Source organism: Montipora capricornis, chromosome 9, assembly GCF_036669925.1.
Source record: "Montipora capricornis isolate CH-2021 chromosome 9, ASM3666992v2, whole genome shotgun sequence".
Classification (NCBI taxonomy): Eukaryota; Metazoa; Cnidaria; class Anthozoa; order Scleractinia; family Acroporidae; genus Montipora; species Montipora capricornis.
This window is the reverse complement of record NC_090891.1, coordinates 33733110-33755609: the sequence shown is the minus strand read 5'-3', so window position 1 is coordinate 33755609 and position 22500 is coordinate 33733110. Positions and strand designations below refer to the sequence as shown.

The window sequence follows — 22500 nt, the reverse complement described above, 5'->3', positions numbered from 1 at the left end:
AAGTATGTAACTTTCAATTGTGTCATTCCTCATTGCCTTGCATATTGTTCAACATGAGTACAGTAAATTACAGTAAAATTAATAATATACTATAATATTACTTGTTCGATTTTTCCTTTTTCACTCAGGCTTCGAGTTCCATCTGCTCCTTCCTTTAAATTGATGGGAAATGTGATCCCTGATGCTGTTGTGATTGCTATTGTTATATTTGCAACAAACATTTCTTTGGCAAAGGTTTTTGCAACGAGAAATAATTACGTCATTGATTCAAATCAGGTATTTAAAAAAAATTAACTTAGGGCTTGTGTACATTAATGTTGCCAGCAATTAAGCACAAGCAGTATATGCAAAGTCAGTTGCATCTTGATTATAAGGAAATCTTATTTGAACAAAAGACACCGCCAGTCGGTAATTTTAACAAATTGAAAGTGGTTCAGCGTTGTCTGTACTCTTATTGACAGTGATATTCGTCATCACAGTGGTCAAAGTGTTGTGGACTCAGAGGTGCAGCCGAGTGAGTCCACAACAAATTTTGACCGCTGTGATGTTTATTTTGCAAAATGAGCATTCCTGATTGGCTGTTAAATTGCGTGACAAATTGATGCGAGCATGAGGTGAGCAGCATTGTCTAGACCCTCATTGACAACAACAAATTATCCAATCAGATTGTGAGATTACAAGGAATTGTGGTTAAAAAACAGCAATGTAATGTATCTGCTTGTGCTGCAAGGGTGAACCAGCCTTTAGGATTAGCACCACTCAAACTTGACCCTTGCTTGGGTTCTTGTTTAGGTTTGTGATGTCCTGATTCCAGTAAGGAGGAAGGGATGTTGTGGTGGTGGTTTTTATGCCAACAAGCTGCAATTGCCGCTGGACTTGTATTAAGTGGTGCAGGTTTCACTTAGCCCACATGCTTTTATAATTATAAAAATTAATACACAATATTGGTTGTTTTCTTTCAGTTGTTTTTCTTACTCCTGTAACTGATTCCTTAATTTCGTTTGTTCGTGTAGCCAGTGAATGCAGACAACATCCCCTCCTCCTGAAAGAAGTAGATTTCCCACTGTGTTTCACAATAATAATTATTAATTAAAAGAGGTAGTATCTCACAAGAACAAGGTTGGCATTGTAGAGCAAAAACCCTTTTTATTGGCATGCTATTTTTAGATGGCCTGGTTCACCTTTCAAAATGGTGAATGGTAGGAAAGCGTCCTTTTTTAACCTTGTCCACAATAGGTTATTTACCAACATACAACTGATTCACAATTTAACACAACTACCGATAATAGACACAGCTAAGAAACTTTAAGTTTCAAATAGATGAGTAGCATGATCACCGTACCCATTCCTGTAACATACCTAAAAATTGTGAAATTGTGTTTATTGGGGTGAAAATCACTTATTTTGGCTTATTTCACACCTAGACTTTCATATCATTTTAACTGTTCGGGAAATATTAAAGTTTTGGTCTGTTAAACGGAATTTGTGATTTACCCATGATCCCTTGTAGGCGTGGTCTTTCATAAAGATAGTTAATTTTGAGGTAAATAAAAAGTAAAAAAAGAAAGCTTTCACTACATGGAGGCTAGCATCCCCTCATTTAGTTCTATAGACACCCTAAACACTGGCTTTCTGCCCCACTTTACAATTTGAGGTCAGAGCAGATGTGTCTCTCAATTTCCTGAAAAATTGCCCCTGAAAAGACATGAGGACTTCCCAATAATATCCATAGTAGGAAAGGTTACCACAAAGTAGATTTTGATGTTTACTGGCACTCAAGACTTGGTTTAATGTGGCCCAGCATGTCAAAAAACGTAGCAACTCTGTCAAAGGCTAATATTTTCGCGACCCTGAAAGCTACAATGACGAAACCGTGGAAATAGCTAGGGGAACTTGTGAGCATTCAGAAAATGCTCACAAGTTCCCCTGGGTTCCAAATGGTTGGAACCCAGTTATGCCATGGTTGGATCAGGAGCGACATTGAAAGAAGTGGTCTCGAAAAATGTTATGGCATAATTGCGGAACAGAAAAAGCGTAGCGACTGTTTTGAGGAGTGATTTCTCCATTTGTAGTATGTGGATCCCTCAAACTGATTTTTCTGTATGTTAAAGCACAAGGTAATGAGCATTTAGTTGAGCTGGTTTTGAACCCACAGATATCAATAATTTGAACGACTTGTTTCAAACAATAACCTAGTGAGCGCCAGAATTCCAAAACACAGTGTTACAGTAAGGAAACTACAACTGTTGAAATTTGGCTCGTGTGTAGTATTTACTGTATGTTATCCGTGGTTATTATCCGTTAATCCACATAAGTGTTCTCTCTTATGAAAAATGGTTTTAAAGACTTTCAATTTGAAAATTGTGTTACGTGTTACACTCAAAATTTTCCTATTTTTCCATCCTTTTCCTTGTTTTCCCTTCTTACACCCTGTATGCTAATCAACAAAAACAACCTTAGCATTCAGCAAAAATATAGCTTCATTGAAGGCGTTAAACTGAATAAATCTGGAAATGTTTCTGAGTCACCCCCAATTGGGTATGGTGATTGTGCTACACATCATAACAGTTTGAGTCCAGGTTCTTAACTTTACCCAGTGATGCTAGTTTTAAAGCATTTACTCTACACCATCACTCATGACAGGAACTTTTAGCTTGTGGCTCAGCAAACATCATGGGGTCCTTCTTTTCATGCTTTCCTGTCAGTGCTTCACTTTCAAGATCTGCCATTCAGGAGAGCATTGCTCGTACACAGGTATTTGAATTTCTGTTAACAACTTTAATATTTTTTTATTGATGAGACTGAGCAATAAAAGTGGACAGCATTGAATTGTTACATGTAGTAGCTGTTATGATGGAAGATATTGGCTCTTAGGCATTAAATATATGTTTCACATTTTTTGTTATCCTTTGCTATTTGACAACCTGAAACAACCCCAAACAAAAACTGTTATCATCTTATCTTACTGATGTGTGTTCATGCTTGGCTATGTGGTAATCAACATGTCACTAACAACCTAAATGACCACAATCCATGCATGGTCTGTGGAGGACATTTCATTATTACTCTGAATATAAAATATCTTATTCTGTTTGTGCTAGGTGCTCCTTTCATGTACTGGCACAGAATGTACACATTAATTAAGTTAAGAGGGGGAGATCAAATTATCACAAAGTGGCAAGAACAACACTACCCTGGGTGCCAGAGGTTTTATTTTTCTTTTGCGAGGAGCGGCCATGGCGGCTTCGGGGTTCGGTATCGCGGCTTCGCCGTTCATGGATATCACGCCAAAGAAAAAAAACCCTTGGGTACCCAGGGTAGAACAACACATGTTTTATTTTGAAGTGGTTTATGAAAATTGAAAATTATTCAAAGTTTGAGTAAAAATACATAATTGAAATAATTTTGAATTTTTTTGCCAACAATGTCCTGACCATCATGGTCACCATTGCCAAAAGACCCAAACTATTTTCAGTGGTGTACACCCCTGTAAGTTGAACAGCAAAATGTTTTCCAAATAAATAAGCTATACATGTAGGTACGGTATTCCTTGCATACATGTACATGTAGAGCTTATAATGTACATGACATTTTTAAATTTGTTTGTATTTTTTACAGCTATGTACCATTCCTGTGGTTGTAGTAGTTATACTTGTGTTGCTGTTTATAGCGCAACTGTTTTACCACTTGCCTAAGGTGAGTTGGTGATTATACTGTAAATTTGTACACACTTTTTATTTTTGAACAGAGATTTCAATTAACCCTCAGGAGAAGCTTGAATCAGTCATGTCCAAAAAAGGTTGTGCTGTGGCTCCTTCTAACAGCTACCAGTGGTGTTAGGGCCGATTTACACGATACGATTTTGTCGCATGCGACAAGCTCACGACAGGCCTACGACATGACTTACGATTGTTGCAGCGTTTTAAAACATGTTTTAAAATGCTACGACATCTTTTCTGACGTACACAACAATTGTAAATCATGTCGTGGGCTTGTCGTAAGCCGTTGTCGCATGCGACAAAGTTGTACCGTGTAAATCGGCCCTTAAGCTACCCCTCTTTCCTGGGCCTACTTCAGTTGCATGTGCCGTCCTCTCTTAACTGCGGCGTATATCAACCGGAAAAAATCTAGGTGAAACCTTGGCTTTCAGTTACCATACACAAGATTTTACCTCGGTCAAACTGGAGATTGAATCTGCGGTTTCACCTAGTCAGAACCGCAGCAAATGCACAAATAGAACTTTTCGAGCAGTAGGGTATAATGATTCAGATTATGATGCTTGGTTCAACTGAAGTGGCTGAAATGGACTTAAAGTGAAATAGTGCTGACCTGGAAGCAAGCAACAGTTTCTTGTACCTGTTCAGCCCAGAGGGACATCTCTTTTCCAGAAAGTTTATTTTTTTGTCAGACAAGTTAATTAACCACCCCAAGGAAGGTTTGTGAGCTGTTTTTTAACACTTAAACAGTGTTAGTCCTTTGTCAGAGCTGTGCTCAAAATATTAATGGTCTTTTCACAGATCTATCTTTTTACAGTGGTTGATGTACATGTACAGTCATGTTTATCAACTCGTTTGCCAAATTTGTGTTTTTCACTCCCAACCAACACAGCATCAGTCTCTTTAGAAACCAACCCCTTAATTAACCCTTTATTAGGTCTCAAAGAGACCTGAGATTAAAGTGACTACATGATTGTTAAAGAACAGATAACAACAAAATTATACCTAATAATAAATTGCTAGTAGGCTGAAATAAACTCACATTGAATATAATTGTGTACAAACATACATAACAAAAAATCTACTGAAATAACTGTTACTGTATTTCCTGATTTGTTTCAATCAAGTACCCAATGTTTGATTGGCTGATACACTGTACATGTATTTTTCACAGGTCACAGGTCATTGTTTTACCAATACAGAAAGTACTTGTATTCTAAACATTCATAAAAGCTTACCTTAGGCAGGCCTAAGGTTAGCTTTTGTGAATGTTTAGGATATTTTCTGTATTGGTAAAACAGTGACCTGTGACCTGTAAAAAATACCAGCCAATGTTTGATCACTTTCACAATTCCCTGATTTGTGGTATAACTATTCCACCCAAAGATTATTCATCCCTGCCCAAAAGGTCAGGTCATGGGGTAGTATTACTGTAGGTAGGGCTTTTCCTGTGGCTGCTCCAGTTTTCTTTTCTCAAAATTGACTCAATCCCAGCCAGTTTCACTTGGCCAAGGCCAGAGGTCTTACTTGGACTGTAACTAAAGTGGCTTGCAGCAAAGCCTTAAGTTATTTGTGCTTGGGTTTAGTCTGGTTGAGCTGCACCATGTTCAGTTCAATTTCGATTATTATTAAGGGTGGTTGACAAAACACTGACACCTAGTCCATGGACTACCCCGATGGACTATGACCCAAATGGACTACCCTAAAAATACTATTTCGAATGAGTACTGTTGATCTATGTGTACGCAGCATCTCAATAGTGCTTATACTTAAACCTCAACACCCATTTTAAACAGCATTGTTCAACAATATTTAAGTCTAAGCACCCATTTTAAAAAGGTTAGCTTTCGATTATTGTTGTGATGGCTAATTACTTCATGTAAGTGAAGTGAAACCGTGGCTGCATGGATGAAAATTATCAAGGTATGTGCAATGTAAGTATTATAATCAATTCAGTTCTTTCAATAGCACTCATTCGAAATGGTATTTTTAAGAGTTAGTCCATTTGGGTAGTCCATGGACTGGGGGTCAGTGTTTTGTCCACCACAATTATTAAGAACCGTAACAAAGGATGGTTAGCAGTGCCAATTTGTTTTTAATAGTTTTGACTCAATCTCTATTGTAATTGGTGCACTGTATATTTTTGTTTTCATTCTTGTAGGCAATATTAGCTTCTGTTATTGTTGTTGCACTGAAGGGTTTGTTCCTTCAGTTTGGCAGGCTGAGAGAGTTGTGGAAAATATGCAAATCAGATTCTGTAAGTGGAAAGCACATCCATGCATTCTGAAATTAGTGCTTCAAAGCCAGCATCAAAGCATAGTTGATCACGCTGATGATAAAAGCAAACTCAACCTTTTTTAAGGAAGGGTTACGTTTTTTTAATAAACGATGGCATTGTAGCACTTATATTTCAACAGACTTAACTGATTAGAGTGTAAAGTGCTAGGTTTCTACCCCATATGAACAATGTGAGCGTTAGCCCTACTAATGGAAATGGGCCCACACAAGGAGAGAGAAAAACTCTGACCAGGGTGGGACACTGACCACCCTGGTCAGAGTTGTTCTCTGTCCTTGTGTGTGCCCATTTCCATTAGTAGGGCTAACGCTCACATTGTTCATATGGGGTACAAAACTAGCACTTCACTTTAAACGCTAATCAGTTAAGTCTCTTAATTCTTTTTTAGTTGCATTGTCAATTTATTGTTATTGTTTCAAACATTTAGCTATGCCAATCAAATTGAGATGGTGATGCACTGAAAAAGTCGTGAGAGCACTCAAGAAAAATGCAATACTAATAAATTACTGCTTTTGGTTGACCATAAGCAAATTTTGTACATTTACCGGTACTTCTTTCATGTTCAGTCCAAACATCCCTTAAGGGAATCAGAATAACTCAAGACATGTAAAGCTAACGTATAACACAATTTCTTTCAAAGACTCCTGGTTGAAAGACTTCTGGTGTGTAAAGTTGATCTTATTTTTTGGCATGGGTTAATATTAATTATTTTTTCTCTTTGTGATTTAAAGAGTGGACTTCATAGATAAGATGTAATTTTTTTTCTGTCTAAGGTTGTGTGGTTTGCATCTTGGCTAGGAGTTGTGTTGCTTGGCATTGATGTTGGTTTAGGAGTTGGAGTCATCACTGCACTTCTTGTAGTCATCTGGAAATCATCAAGGTTACAACAACTTTGATCATGTCTGTTTCTGGTTTATTGACTAAGCCTGTGAGTTCAAGATGGCCAGATGTAAGCCAAGTCCTTTTTGTATTTTAATGAACCAAGAAGGAATGGAGGTGCTGGAAAAAGAAAAAAAGAAGGAGGCCATCATCCACCAAATAAGCTTGGTCATTAAAGATTTATTTATAAATGGCAAACTTAAGAAAAATTTGAAAGGTGTTTTTGTATGACAAAACATACATTGTACAGGTCATGGTATGGACTTTTGGCTCCTCTTGGTGACCAAGTTGGGTTAGGGTTAGGGGTGGGGGGGCACTTTAGGGATTTCCGGGTGGGGATGTGCCGCTGGGACCCTGGAACCTTGGGCCTATACCAGAGCTAGTTCAGCTGAATTTTGCCCCAAGACCAAGCCATGGATAAGATGTTGCCTGCTCACAGAGCCATTAATTATGGCCATGATCATGATCCTCTTGTACTGTTCTCCTTGATGAGTTTTTAACTCTGTAACATTTCAGACCGCCAGCATCACTACTAGGTCAAATTCCAAACACTGGAATCTATAGAGATCTTCAAAGGATTCCTTCAGTTAGTATTATCATTTTTTCAGTTAGCACTAACCCTAACTATGTAGCATATTTATTTTATTTTATGAAATAGTCATTGCATGTGAACTGTATATTGTCAAGTAGACTGCAAGCAGTCTCTATTTTGCTTGAAAATCCACCGAGAGACTGTGATATGCAAGGGGCGAAGCCACGAGCTGCGCAGGCGAGCAGACTACGTGATATCTGATGGACACCCGCGCTACTCACAGCTTGCAGCTTCTCCCCTCACATATCACATTCTCTCATCGGATTTTCAAGCAAAAGAGAGACTGCTCACAGAAATTGTCAAGTTCATTGATGCAAAATGAAGGTGTTTATGAAGATGCTAGCTTCATGCCCTACCAATTCCACAGATTGAAATTCAACTTTAATTAATTTAGCTTTTGAAGGATGTTGTATAATTACGTAATTATTTGAACATTGAAGAGATTTATTAATAATAATGTTTTGGGCGTACACTGTACTGGGAAAAAAAGTTGATTACTCCCACAATAGAAGGTAAATTACATTTAATTCTGTGAACTGGGTTGAAAATTCCTCATCTCTTCCACAGTTATTGTGGGAATTCCACCAGTCCACATGTGTTCTTGTGGTATGCAGAATGTACTGACATACTGTATGAACCTACAACAATTTGGATCACGTAGTTGAGCCTCGGGTTACTGTGCGGGAGGTTGGGAAATCAACAATTTTGGCCGTATCAACACTCTGGGTCTTTAAATAACCAAGGAGAAAATTCTGCCTTTGTAATGACATCTGCAAATGGTTTTATAGACTCTTTAGTCTTTTTGGATAAGGACGATAAACTGCAGGTCCCATCTCACAACCCTTCAATGTTGATAACCCTGTGGGACGTAAAAGAACCCACACACTATTTGCAAAGAGTAGGGCACAGAGTTTCCAGTGTTGTGTTCTCTTTTCCCTCCCCCTCTTGGTCTAGTCAAGTTTGAGCCCAGACAAGCTAATGGAGTTAGGGAAGAGGGGATGATAAACTGTGCATTCTTAGCAAACATACCGGTAGTTTTTGTCCCATAGTTACACAAATAGTGCTTTAGAGTCCCAATTAAGAATTGGTCTGTCACTCCCAAGTCTCCTGGTAGCTTAATGACCTTGAAATCATCAGAATAGTTATTAGCATTCAGTTTGGATGGCTGTCAGATTGCCTGTATGTTTGGAAACGCTAATGGAATAAACATTAAGAAGTGAAACTAATGACTGTTTTATCCTTAGGCTAAAGCAGTGCCTGGTGTGAAGATATTCCGATTTGAGTCAGCCGTTTTTTATGCAAATTCAGAGTACTTCCGCAGTTCTTTGATAGAATTGACAGGGATCGATCCACAGAACCCTAAAAAGCATACCAACATTGGAAACAATAGCTCAGTTCACTATAGACACAACATACGTGATCCTGCTAGCCCATCAATAGAGATAACGGCACCCACATCTGACTGTGCTGCAGAAGATGATACATCTCTTCAGAATGGGGTAACTTACATGTATCAGTATTTACATATTATTCTGTTGCATGTTTACATTTGTAAAGTGAAGCTATAATGATCCTCGCAGTTATGAATGCAATTTTAGCAATTGCGTAGAGAAGCCTAAAAAATTTAGGACTTCAACAGGGTTTTAACCCGTGACCTTGCAATACCGGTGCAACACCCTAACCAACTGAGCTATGAAGCCACTGACATTGTGAGCTGGTCATTTGTGGAGCCAAGTATTCCCGTGATAATGAATCAATGAACGAAATGATATATCAAATGAATCATATATGGAACTGCGGATGTGAAATCAAGTGAAGCTATAATCCTCGCTGTTATGGGCATAATTTTAGCAATTGCATAGGGAAGCCTGAAAAATTCAGGACTTCACTTGATTTCACATTCAATTCGTTCATTGATTCATTCATCACAGGAATACTTGATCCAAAAATGACCAGCTCCTGACATCAGTTAGTTAGAGCGTTGCACCGGTATCGCAAGGTCATGGGTTCAAACACGTTGAAGTCCGGAATCTCTCAGGCTTTTCTATGCAATTGCTAAAATTACGTTCATAATTGCCAAAATCATAGCTTCACTTGATTTCACATCAGCAGTTCAATATATGATTCATTTCATATAAAATTTCTTTCATCTTTTATATTGTTGCGTTTACACTGTTGTTTGCTCTTCGTGATCAATGCCTTGATAGTTGGAAGAGTTTGGAAAAACTGAACCAACCCAAAACCTACCTAAGTTGGTGAATCGTGAGTACTAATGATTTCAGTGCCCAAAGCAGCTGTCTGTGACTTGCAAAGAACACTTCCTTTCAATTTTTTTTAGTAAACTTGTACACTCTCTGTGAAAGGAATAAAGCTTACTGAACTTAAACACATGGGTTTCCAAAGCCTTCAGGTTGAGTTGACTATGTAAAAAAGTTTCACTTAATTTCCATTCCAGGATGTGCAAGTCATGTTGAGTGACTCTGACAACAATGAAAATTTTTCTGGGGATAATTTGACGCCAGTTCATGCTGTTATTGTTGATGCCAGTACATTTAATTTCATTGACACTCAAGGAGTAAACACTTTATTACAGGTAGATATAAGTTTGACACATTAAATTTTGTCAAGTGGTTTGGTTGTGTGGTGTTGACGAGAGTGCCATAAAACAAAAGGTTTGGATGACTGAAAGCAAGTAGCTCTGCACATTAATATTTCACCATGTGCAGTTTGAGTTGCATTTTTGCCCCTGTCCATGGCTATACAATTTTTATTCTCATCACTGAAACTTTAATATTTGAGATTATTATATGACTAGCTCCGTGAGCGGGCAAGATGAACCAAATCGCGCGCTCTGATTGGCTACCCGAGCGGGCAAGATGGAGCGATACTGCCCGCTCGGGATTTCTCGCTTGGTCCCGCAAGATCAAAGATCATTTTTTGGTGTTTTAAGTCATATAATAAATCCTTTATTGACCAAGATTGTTCGGTCAAGATGACTGGATATTGGCCTCGTTCTTTTTTGCGTGTTTATGGACCTCGACTTCGTCTCGGTCCATAAACACGCAAAAAAAGAACTTGGCCAATATCCAGTCATCTTGACCTCACGCTTGGTCAATAACCCATACTTACAGTACATCAAACTTGATCTTGGATATAGTTGTTACACAATAATAATAATAATTATCATTATATTAAAAGAGATTTCTTAAAAGATAAAACAGTAAAAGCGAACGATAAAAACCGACGTTTCGGAGTAGTCATGACTCCATTATCAAGGTAAAAGTTTAAAACATGCAAATAACAGTATTTAAGCGATGTGGCGCGAAAATTAACATAATAGGTGCGAAGATTACACAAATACTTTCGCACGAATAGAGTCCGATTGCACGTTCAGGTTTGGCTTTAAAGTTCTTATATAAAGCATTTCATACAATAAGCAGTCAAATTGTTCCTGCACTTCTTAAGAACTTCGAAGCATTTCAGTAGGTCCTGAGGGATCCTCCCGTGTACGTTCTTGCAATGTTTGGCAATGGCCGAGGACTGTTGTTTATGTTCTTTTACACGATTGTGTAAATGTCCGCGTGTGTATCCTATATAAACTGCATCGCACAGGTCACATTGGTATTTATAAACAACCCACTGTTCATTTACGATCGATGGCTTTGCTTCTTTCACATTCAGTTCTTGATCAATTTTTCGGCTGACAAATACGGGCTGGATGTTGGTGTTCACTTTTAGGCTCAGATCCTTGAGTTGTCCTTTCACAAAATTTGCTGAGGTTTGGTCTTTAAATGGTAGAACCACTCGAATTGTGTCCGTCTCTTTAGTTGGTAATAATGGTCGCTGCTGGTCACAAACCTTTGAGTCAACGAAATTTTTGATGGCAGAGTCGATGAGGTGTTTGGGGTACTTTAAACGCGAGAATACTGTCTTCAATCGGTCACATTCGTCTGAGAAGTGTGACCAAGAGGAAGATAAACTATGTGCTCGACCCAGCATAGTTCGGAGTAAACCCTGTTTGTACCGATTGTCAACGTGACTTTGGTAATGTAAGAGGAGACTTGAATTCGTGGGTTTTACGTACACCTTTGTCTCTATTTGGGGCGATCGTTTCAGTAACTGGATGCCCAAATAAGGGAGCATGCCATTGCATTCGGTTTCCATCGTAAATTTTACGGAAGAATGTGCCTTGTTAAGCGTGTTCAGGAAGTTGGATGCTGTTGCGATATTTGGCATGATAGTAAGTGTATCATCAACGTACCTTCGATAGAAAGAAGGGAGTTTACCCTCTCGCTCGAGGTTTTCCTCAATTGAAGACATGAACACATTAGCTAGCAGGGGACCAAGGGGGGAACCCATGGCCACACCATCCGTCTGTTCGTAAAGTGCTCCATTATACTGGAAAAGTTGTCCTTTTGTAGCTACACTGAGAAGGTCAACAAGGTCCGTTTTGGTCAGGTTCAGGTCATAGGTTGAATTAAACCAGTCGTTGTCAAAAGCTCTGTTCGCGAGTATCTCAATTGTTTCATCCAAGGGTACGTTGGTAAAGAGGGAGGACACGTCGTAAGAAACCAGAATGTCACCGTTTGATATTTCTAATTCGCGAATTTCGTCGGCAAATTCAAAAATGTCAGTTACTGTGTAGCGATTCAGAGAGAGAGGCTTAAGTTTAGTGTCGAGCCATTTCGCCAGTGCATAGTTGTAAGTTTGCGTTGCTGAGAGTATAGGGCGCATCGCCAAGCGCTCCTTGTGTGTTTTCGGTAAGCCGTACAAATGCGCTAATCTGGAACCTGTAGGACGGACAGTATCTGCTATGGACTTAGGCAGAATTCTACGAACAATGGCGTCTAAATCTTTCTCTTTCTTTAGGAGGGGGTGGTAATATGTTGGCGGTCTACCTTTACTCGAGGGCCTTTCCAATGGAACAGCTTGAAATTTACTGGAATCATTGATGGAAGCTTCGGATAATAGTCGCAGATATTCGGACTTATCCATTACGACCACTCCCGATCCTTTATCTGGTTTGGTGATGACGATGTCGTCACGTCGTTTCAGTTGTTCGATGGCAACCAAAAGTGTCTTGGGAGGTTTCTGTACTTTGCGCTGGATGTAATTCAGAGCTACGGATCGTAGGGTTGCGGCCGCCAATTCTTTCAAATCATCGCTTTCAAGATGAGGTTCGAGGCTCCAGTAAGCCTTTTCAAAGCTCGCTTTCACTTCAATCGGTGACACTCGTTGCGGAAAGGCAAATTTCAAACCCCGACACAAAACCAGTTTCTGGAAGAAAGAGAGTTCATAAGACGATATGTTGTGAATATGCTCGTCAACATCCGTTTCTTTGTAGAGTAACCTAGCGATCTTCTTTGTGTTATTATTTATTTCACAATGGGCATCACAGTGTCAACAACGTATTTGCAGATGTCATTCTGATGGCCATCAGTGTTATACTTATATAATGAATCAATTAACCATCTCTTTATGGGTTTAGTCTGTCCTTCATGCATGTTCATGGGTTCAAATTACCACCGATGATGATGATATCAAGTCCTGTTGAAGCCTTGACTTTAGTCAGGCTTCATTTTCGTCCCCAGAATCCACTTTTCTTTTGGTGAGCACCAAGAACCGACGGATTCTGCACACTTCCAAGGCAGGAAGTCCGCAAATCGCGACAACAGTGGTTGTCAATGGTTACAAAAGTGGACCTTCACTACGACTGCGCATAAATTGGAAATGGCCAGAGGCTGTGTCCTTGGTGCTGACCAAAAGAAAAGCAGACTCTGAGGACAAGATTGGTCAGCTAGGCTTCTTCACAATTACTGTATTTCTCAAGTTGTTCCTGCAACTGTGATGATCAGCAGTTCCAATATATGAATTTCACACATCTTCTGTAATACTTCCTCTTCATTACGTGATACAATAAATTATCAACTTGCAATTGACCAGTTCCTGGGATGTAGTGATGGCTGACAATTTTAGAGAAGCATGCAGCACAATGGTATAGTCATGTGTTACTGTTTACTGGGTTTTTACATTTATTCCGAAGAATCTCACCTCCAACACCAACTACGAAACTCCTTTTTGGCTTCCATTGAATAATTTTGAAAGTACAGTCGGACCTCTATTGAGCGGCCACCGTCGGGACTTTGAAAACTGGCAGCTTAATAGAGGTTGCATGCCATTTAATAGAGGTACAATATAAATAGGGCATAAATGGGAGTCAGCCTAGTTTTATTTCGTCTACTGTATATAGCAAAATGCTTGTTTAAAAGTGAAGATATGTGGAGATAAATGCAAAAATCATTGAAACAAAGTTTAATGATACCGTGCAAAGTTCTGTTGCTCTAACACGGAGAGCATGTAGTCGATATACAGTATTTTTTATTGTTGAGTATTTACAGGAAAACATGTTAATCTGTGTAACAAAACATCAAGTTTTGTTGGCCTTTTTGCATCAACAGTCGGTTAAAATTTTAACTTAAAAGATATCACGGACAATTTTTTTGAAATATATTTAAAATAATCTGTGACTGCTGTTTGTCGTTGTGGAGTTCTGAGTTGTAACGAGGCGATCAAGACATCTCCCTTTCTGGTAGATTAAATTGGAGATTAAATTGCAGTTCTTGTAGTTATCAGTTATCATTTTCATATTATCTGTCACCATTTCGCTTGAAAAGATATTTGCTGGCCGCTTATTGGAGGTAAAAAAACACTAAATACGAAACTTGCAACAGCAAAAAGGTGGCCGCGGCCGTCATTGAAAAGGAGGTATAGAATCCAGCATTTTAAGAGTAAAGTTAAAACACACCTTTTCCGTCAGTGCTATAGAGTATAGAGATCATATTATATATAGTTTATAGAGATTACTAACATTATTTGCATTATACAGGATATAGATTTTCTTGTTTTTCTTTAGAAATCTATTGAAATTTTAGAGTTTGTCATACTGCATGTAATATGAGACATTAGTTGTAAAGCTTTGAGAATTTTGTAAAGCTAAATATATATTATTATTATTATTATTATTATAATTCGGGAATTTGGAAAGTGATGTGGCTGCTTAATGGAGGGTCGCCGTATGCCTTCAGATCAGCACTTTTCTTCAAATTTGGATTTTTTGGTTAAAGTAGTGATCCAAATGGGATATCTAATGTAAAACAGAAATTATTCAAAAAGATTAAATATTGGCTGAGAAATGGCGGTTTAACGTTTTGGACCGAAGTAAAAATTACCCGTTTGATTGACAGTCTTAGTGCTTGAATTAATTTTTTCACTCGAAGAGGACACTTAAAAGAGCAAAAACTCAAATAGAATTTGTCTGATTGCTCCAAAGTTTTGGCAGTGGCTAGATTATGATATAAACAACAAATCTGTGTCTGCGATTTTTTAATTTCAAATTTTGTTTTTGTACAAACACTTCACATTTTTTTAATACTACTTCAAAAACGTTCTGTAACTTTTCACTGCAACTGCAGAGTATGGCTAAAGGCTGACACGTTTCTTTAGCGATTTGGGTCGGGAAACGGAGGAACAAAATAAAATAGCGAAAAGCAAAATTTGCTTTGACTTGTAGCTTTGAAAAGGTGATTCGGATGCTCGCATTTAGAGGTCATGAAAAATTCGAGAATTCATTTAATTTCAAAATTCTTGATATGGTTTGATAGCCAGCTCTATAAGCTTTAATTTGATACAGGGGTTTAGGTATCTACAGTTTAAACCAGACGTGCGACACCCCTGAAAGTCTATCAGTGGCCACTGGGGGTTAAAGGGTTAAGCAACCATGCACCATCTATTTCTCAGCTGATTTCTGGGCATTCTCTATGGTTCTCCATGACCTGTATACATGAAAGCATTATGCACAACTGCCTGGAGACTTGAGAAGTTAGCACTCTGTACCTCTATTTTAATTTTAAAACATATATCATTATTGCTAACTGTTTGTTATGACATTTTTTCTTAGCTTGGTGTAGAATTTGAAAAGATTGGAGTGAAATTCTACCTGGCACACTGTAGATGTGAGTTAATTGGGAGTAAAAATAATTGTCATACTTTTTGTAATAATTAGTGTGACAGATGAGGTCATTGCTGAGATTAAAGTTCTAAATAATTCATATTTTATTGTGCCTTTGTATAGATCATATTCGTGAAATGTTGGAGAAAGCTGGTTTCATAGCAAGAATAGGAACGGAGCATTTATTTGTGTCTGTACATGATGCTGTGATACATGCTGTTGGGATTTATTCTGAGGTATAAGTGGATTTTTTTAAGGTTGGTTTATTTTCTGTTTATTGAACGACAATATTGTTGGTTTTTACAAATGTTCTTATTTTAGGATGTGTCTTGTGTATCTCCAATGATGAGTGACACTGAGTCAGCTAACATAAGTGTAGACAATGGATCTTTCAATCGGATGGTATGTCATACAATTTTTATTGAAATGCTGTAATCATAACCATCAAAAGTGAATTGGTCTTATCTGCATGATTCCATCAAATTGCATTTGAGTGTTTTAGTGGTCAAAATGCTGCTGAATACTCGCAAAGAACTGGTGCAAGTGGTTAAGCATAAAAAGAGATCAACTGACTTTTCCTTTATCTGTTTTCATCTTGTTGCTATTACTTTGAATGTGACCTGTGTCAGTTACATTCAGAAATATTTATGTTCAATGTATTATAATCCTGTTTGAAAAATATGAGAGAAACCCTGTCACTTACTACATTTGTGGATAAAAGCCTTCAATTATTATGAGCTCATTGCATGCTTGATGCAGCACAATCATGTTTGCTTGCTATGGTAATAATGATAAAAGAGTACCCTGAGCAAACTTTGAAGGTCACAACGTTCCTAATGATCACTAACAATAATAGTAATAATAATTTATTATTATATGGCGTGTGTTTGTAGCTGATATAACATGCGCTCTGATTGGCTAATTGTGACTGAATTGTAGGGCAGTATTCTCCCGTAATGCCCACGGGCCGATTACGGGTTTGCAAAAACAAAGCAAAAGGTAATTATTAAAAAACCATATACCGGGGGGGGTAATAAACTACTTGCTAACCGAGCTAGCTCAAGCCGTACTGTGGAATATTGGCCCTCGTTCGTTTTTGTACAGACCTTGCTGCGGTCGGTCCGTACTGCCACGACCTTGGGCCAATATTCCCCAGTACAGCCCTCGCGCTCGGTTAGTAAGAAGTTAGAAATGCACTGAGAACTAAGCATTTTAATTAATGGACCCTGAATGTACAAAGGTTGGAGCTCATTGTAAGGCCAGAGGTGTACAAATTGTCACCCTGATCATAAAGAAATCAATAATAATTTATTACATATACAAGGTTCCTTGAAGTAGTCTGTGTTAAAAAAAAAAGACTGTTTGTTATTGCTTTTAGGTAGAAGATTAAGGATACGTGCTGCCTCTGAGAAATAAAAAGTAAAGGAATGAAAAGGCGAGAAAAGAGTCCAGAAGAAGATGTGGAAAAAAAACTGTTTCATCCAGTGGTATTGGTGGTACATTGAATTGCTTTCCAGAGAGACAGGCCCTCTCAGAGGAAACACTGACAGATTGATGCCAGTGAATAATAGAAAGTAAAAAAAAAATTAAAATTCTCCTCAAATGTAATAAAAATGTAGCTTCTAATTTCTGCAAAATAAGTGCACGTGACTTCTTTTGGTATTTTGTTTATTTTGCAAAATGACTATCAGGGTTAAAGCAATGGAAAGCACCAGATTTCACCGTTAAAAAAAATGACTATCAAATGAAAGGTTTCCCCCCCCCCCCATGCGGATCCATTTGCTGTTCTCTTAGAGTCGTGGGGAATGGTAATGGAACTTTGTGTAGTCATTTAAACAAAAGAATGTGTCTCGTATAAAAAAGGGGGAGTCACTTACTCATGACTGTGCATATGTCAGTATGCAAATGAATCATGCTTGTAGACTGTGAGTGAAATTGCAATATCATAATTTATGACAAGTTGGAAGACAAGCTTAAAATTACATCTCCAAGAACTGGTAATAATAAGCAAAAATCCAACCTAATTATATATTTTTACTGGCTATTTAAAATTTTAAAGGTCATTTTCAAGATCAAACCAATGTAAATGCAACAACAACAACAAAATTATTAACCCCATATATAGGTTTTTTTAATTGCCTATTTTGTAACAATTTAATTTGTGGAAAATAAAACTGACTCTTACTCTAATATATTGTGTTTGAAATATATAACTCTACGATCCCCTCAGTAAATCAAAAATTGTGCATGATCCCTCAAAGAAAAAACTTTAACCCATTGACCCCTGGGAGTGAGACTTGACAGATTTTACTCTATCTAACGCCAGATAATTTTACTCCTCAACTGCAGGCGTCCCAGAGCGTTTGCAGTGTCTATGGGTTAAGTTCACTACTGTAAATAACAACTACATTTAAGGGCATTTGGGTCTGACAATGTAAAGCTATTCAATGTTAGTATAGTCAACAGATTTCTACAATTAAATGGGCCTTAGTGGGAGCCATAAAATACAATAGTTGTTGACTTATTAAACAAGAAAGTATTTGACAGTGAATTGATGCAGCTGTTCATTGCCTGTACACTCTGACCTTAATAAGCCAAAGATTTTGTTGTCAGCCCTTTCTTCGCATTTAGTAAATACAGGTTATCAATTTTGTGGCCTGATTTCTTTTAAATTTCAAAACACTCTACTGTAATTTAATTCAGGAGGTGGTCACAGATTAATACTGGTTGGCAGGGGTCATCCAGCACATTAATCAACACTTGCATGCGCCTGAGAAAACATGTTATACATATACCGGTTAATGAACAACATAACTGTATCACGCATGACGGCAAAGACTCCAGTGTGCTTCCAGCAAGATCTTTTTGTTTTACGTAAAACTGGGCAATCATGGGCTTTGATCTGAGGGAAAGAAAGCTACAAATGTGTAGCCAGCTGCATTTTTTTACTTACAGGTGTAGAAAAGAAAATTGATCAGAACAGTTCAATGCAAAAATCATACATGTAGTTAAGGGATGCACAACCGCAATACAACAACACGCAGTAGTCACTACCAATGATGCTTGACATTTTCTATTCCCAAAGCTCATGCTCTTTCTATGGGCCTTTTTTTATTTCAAAGAAATTCAATACAGACAATGTAAATTTTCCTTAGGAAAGGAGAAATTTAAAAAAAGAAGAGAACATGTACCATTATGGGCTTATCATAGCATTTGGGTTGATTCAACATCAGTGATGAAATGATAAGGAACCAAGGAAAAAACATTACAGGACTCCTACAGGGTTGCACTTTATCCCTGCAAAAATTATCGCGCGTTACTTAACAACCTCCACGTCCATTCAAATACCCCCTTAAACTCATTGACTCCTAGGACATCTAATGGCAAATGTGTTTACTCATCAATGGGGGTGGTTTAGGAGTCAACCGGTTATATGTAAATGTTATACACTTCAAATTATGGATAAGAGGGAAACAGTTAGTTTTGTTTTCCCCAGAGCCCAAGATGAAGTCAAGGGAAACATCAGGAATTGAGAGAAACAAATGTAGCTAGTTTCCCGAGGGACCAGACATTAACTGCTTTGTTATGTATTTAAACTTTGCCTTCAACAATCGCAAGAAAACATCCAGCGTGGGCAAGAACTGTGGAATAGCATCCCGGTTGGGATACATTTGAAGTTGATCAGGGGCATGTGATAAAGAATCAACCAATCACAGTACTTGTTTTGTTGAGTGAAGTCTAAGTATATAACAATAACACCTTCTGTTTTTTGAAGACAAGAATCGTTCATATGATAGTCATTTCTTTAAAAAGATGTGACTTTTCTTGTTTACTGAGAGAGATATTTTGTAATCATTGTGCTGTTCTCTAGTCTCCTTCGCAGCCGTTGTTTGGATGTCACGCAGGAGTCGTGTGACGCTACGCTCCAATAACAGCTGCAAAGGAGACTAGCTGTTTCCTACTTTGAATTGATTATGCCCTATCCACCCAAGGAGACACCAACCATCAACACTTGATTGCCCTTTTTTATCATCTAGTGCCAGTACATGTGCATGATGTGTCCACAGCATTTCCTTAGAGAATCCTTGCACCATTTTTGTTGCACAAAAGTTTAAGTTCGGGTCCAACTCAAGTTGACTTTTTCTTAATCCTCATCAACAGTTATTAAACTTCACATTATTGTCTTGAGTACATCTGTAAAATTAATCATTTGCTTCAGTGTCTTTCTACGAAGATTAGGATGGAGAAGTCTGTACTGCACCATATGTGGTAGGGTAAGGGGGAGGAAGATCACTTCCTTGCGTTGCTCTGTCACTGTATGGTGGTGGAGCACTGTTCTGATACTGATTATATTGTGGAGGATAGTATGGGTAGCTTTGTTGGTAACCCTCTGGCGGCACATGAACTACTGAGTGGGCTGTTGTTGCAATAGTCGTGGTAACTCTTCTTCCTTCTATCACTCGGCCGGAACCAACGGGCCGACGTCGTCTGCACAAGCAGTAAATACACGAAAGAACAAGGAAAAAGGCGATGAGAGAACCTAGTACGGGGCCAATTATAACAGGAGTCGGGTCTTCACAATCATAAGTATCTGTGCATACTCCGTTGCAACAAGACCCAATACTGCAATCAGAGCTTAAACTGCAAGAATACCTACTACAGTCAAAACCAAGTCGACACTGGCTGTTACAACAGCTTTCACCGGAAGAACAATCAGAGACGGAGGTGCAGAATTGATGTAAACACGTCGATCCGTAAACACACTTGCTGTTACAACAGCTTTCACTGGTAGAACAATCGGAGTCGTATGTGCAGAACTGACCTAAACACGTCGATCCGTAAGTACACTCGCTGTGACAACAGCTTTCACCGGAAGAACAATCGGAGTCGTAGGTGCAGGATTGATATAAACACGTCGATCCGTAAACACAATTGTGAGCACAGCAGACTTCATCCGAGTCGCAAGTTCTCGAGTAGCGATCACAATAACTGTAGGTCACATCAATAGGCAAAGAAACAATGAAGAGAAAGGCAAAGCCTTGATTTCCAAACAATGAAGCCATCTACGTTTCGGTTTCTTTGGACAAGAGATAGCTATGAGATGCCCCATAGATAGAGGCTGGGTTCGAGTATGTCTTTGCTGAGTCATTGTCGTCCCCAGAGCCACCCGGCCCTCGTAGCCGCCAAAGGAGTTGAGCATCAAAACATGCAACATATCCTCTACCTCTGAAATGACTATTATCAACAATTCGAAATTTTCCCTGGAATGATTGTTATCGTCATTTTAGCATTACACTGTACTCTGTCCCAGGACTTGTGGTAGCAGATGAAAAGAAAAAAGGAAAAGTGGCATCCCTGGACGGGGTTTGAACTCGGATCTTCTCAAGTTGTCCACTTAACAACTAAAGATCAATTGGCTAACAATTGCACCTATTATTTATTAAATCTAATTCGTATATATATCAAATAATTGGTGAATATATAGTGGTTAAGTCTAGTACTTGATTTTAAAATGAGAAATTCCCACCCTGGTCAGGTTTTTTCTCTGTCCTTGTTTGGGCCCATTACCTTCAGTAGGGCTAACGCTCACATGGTTCATATGGGATTGAAATATAGCACTTCACATTACACTCTATTCAGTTAACTCTGATTTTAAAATGGTTAGCTTTCTCTTAAGGTTTGGTAACGGACATTTTCTCCTTTTTAAACTTGTTTCTTAGCCGGTGATAAGACACGGCGGCATTCAGAAGAAAAAATATATATATATATTTTCTAAAGTGCTCTGTCAGTAGTAGTCTAGTGGTTAAGTGAGAGGGCTATTAATCGAACATTCCCAGGTTCGAGTCCAGCGAGTTTAGGCATCGGGGTTCGGATTTTAAAAATAGATATCATTTCCCATAATCCTTATCAAGCGCTAAGCGTCCTAAATTGACGATAACAGTCAATTTAGTTAAACTTAGGAATTGTCGATAATAGTCATTTCAGAGGTAGACGATGGGTTGAAACATGACAATTGGCTCTGGAGAGCACTTAGCCGGCGGGGCCTTGGCACGAGAAAACGAAGATGATGTATTATTATCCAAAAAGAGATCAAGTAACAATGAATGTTCTTGTATCACTTCTGTTTTTCGAAAAAAGACTTACACTGGTCTACTTACAAATTATTTCAGTTTTACTCCCTTTCAGTACAAATTAGGGTTTATTAAAACTTTCATCGACAGGGCATAAAACGAGATGCTTCCGTGAAGCATACACTGAGTTGCCTGTGGTACGTGTTACAGAGAATCAGAAGGCACTGAATTATGTGGGATTGAACTACAGCATTCCAGTCTCTGAAGAATAACAAATAAAAGAAAAGTGAGAAACATTGGCTTCTGGGCTGACATGTTGATAATTTTCAAGTACCCTCACAACTTCTTTTCATCGCAAGTTTAAGCGTGCCCTCTGAGCTTCTGACAGCTTTCTAATACAAAAGTTCACTGAAGTTAATCCCTAGGGGTCCGGCGGGGTTAGTATCTGGATGGGCGACCTAAAAAATATACCACTTCATAACAGAAGCATAGGACCGAAAATAATATTTTAACGCTAACAAATGCGAACTAAGCAAGGTACAGATTTTGTTACCTTGCTTTATGCAAAACAAATATTGATGCAAAAGTAAATAACTATTGTTAGTATATAAATACACAGGTGATTATACAAAATCGCGCGCTCTCATTGGCTCGCTATCTCGGATTATCAGTCGGACAAAATGGCTCCCAGTAGTCCTTTTGCCACTGTAAGTGAAGATGATTTCGCGTTGAAATATATATATTTCTCTTTTTTGAAATAATCGCCTGTGTATTTATATTAAAACAATTATTCAACTCAGGCTCCGTGATTATCTGTGAAATATTCACCTCGACTTCGTCTCGGTGAATGTTCACCGATAATCACTTCGCCTTCGGCGAATAATTGTTAAATATACAGTTTTTAGAAAGAGCAAAAGGAAGTTTCCGGGACGGTCGAT

General features: G+C 38.3%; 3 protein-coding genes across 3 annotated transcripts in view; 1 reads left to right on the top strand and 2 right to left on the bottom strand.

The window, feature by feature from the left end:
* Positions 1 to 17681, top strand: part of LOC138015235 (prestin-like) — a 29486-nt gene extending 11805 nt beyond the window's left edge. The window contains exons 7-18 of the mRNA XM_068862199.1: positions 129 to 276; positions 2644 to 2754; positions 3619 to 3696; positions 5878 to 5973; positions 6786 to 6892; positions 7408 to 7477; positions 8728 to 8982; positions 9939 to 10076; positions 15441 to 15495; positions 15615 to 15727; positions 15813 to 15893; positions 16870 to 17681. Coding sequence (XP_068718300.1) covers positions 129 to 276; positions 2644 to 2754; positions 3619 to 3696; positions 5878 to 5973; positions 6786 to 6892; positions 7408 to 7477; positions 8728 to 8982; positions 9939 to 10076; positions 15441 to 15495; positions 15615 to 15727; positions 15813 to 15893; positions 16870 to 16881 — 1264 coding nt within the window. The 3' untranslated portion in view covers positions 16882 to 17681. The remainder of the gene's footprint in view (positions 1 to 128; positions 277 to 2643; positions 2755 to 3618; positions 3697 to 5877; positions 5974 to 6785; positions 6893 to 7407; positions 7478 to 8727; positions 8983 to 9938; positions 10077 to 15440; positions 15496 to 15614; positions 15728 to 15812; positions 15894 to 16869) is intronic.
* Positions 10776 to 12877, bottom strand: LOC138015236 (uncharacterized). Its single transcript, XM_068862200.1, has one exon. It carries the CDS (start codon positions 12476 to 12478, stop codon positions 10895 to 10897), a length of 1584 nt encoding a protein of 527 aa, XP_068718301.1. The 5' UTR covers positions 12479 to 12877; the 3' UTR covers positions 10776 to 10894.
* An 874-nt stretch (positions 17682 to 18555) lies between the features above and the next one.
* On the bottom strand, positions 18556 to 20586 carry LOC138015237 (keratin-associated protein 10-6-like). The gene has a single exon (XM_068862201.1). The coding sequence runs from the start codon at positions 20552 to 20554 to the stop codon at positions 19727 to 19729; it is 828 nt and encodes a 275-aa protein (XP_068718302.1). The 5' UTR covers positions 20555 to 20586; the 3' UTR covers positions 18556 to 19726.
* Positions 20587 to 22500: the final 1914 nt, after the last annotated feature.

Bases quoted from the DNA above. Each gene is read 5' to 3' on its own strand.
- LOC138015236 (XM_068862200.1), bottom strand. From the start codon at position 12,478: ATGGATAAGTCCGAATATCTGCGACTATTATCCGAAGCTTCCATCAAT.
- LOC138015237 (XM_068862201.1), bottom strand. From the start codon at position 20,554: ATGGCTTCATTGTTTGGAAATCAAGGCTTTGCCTTTCTCTTCATTGTT.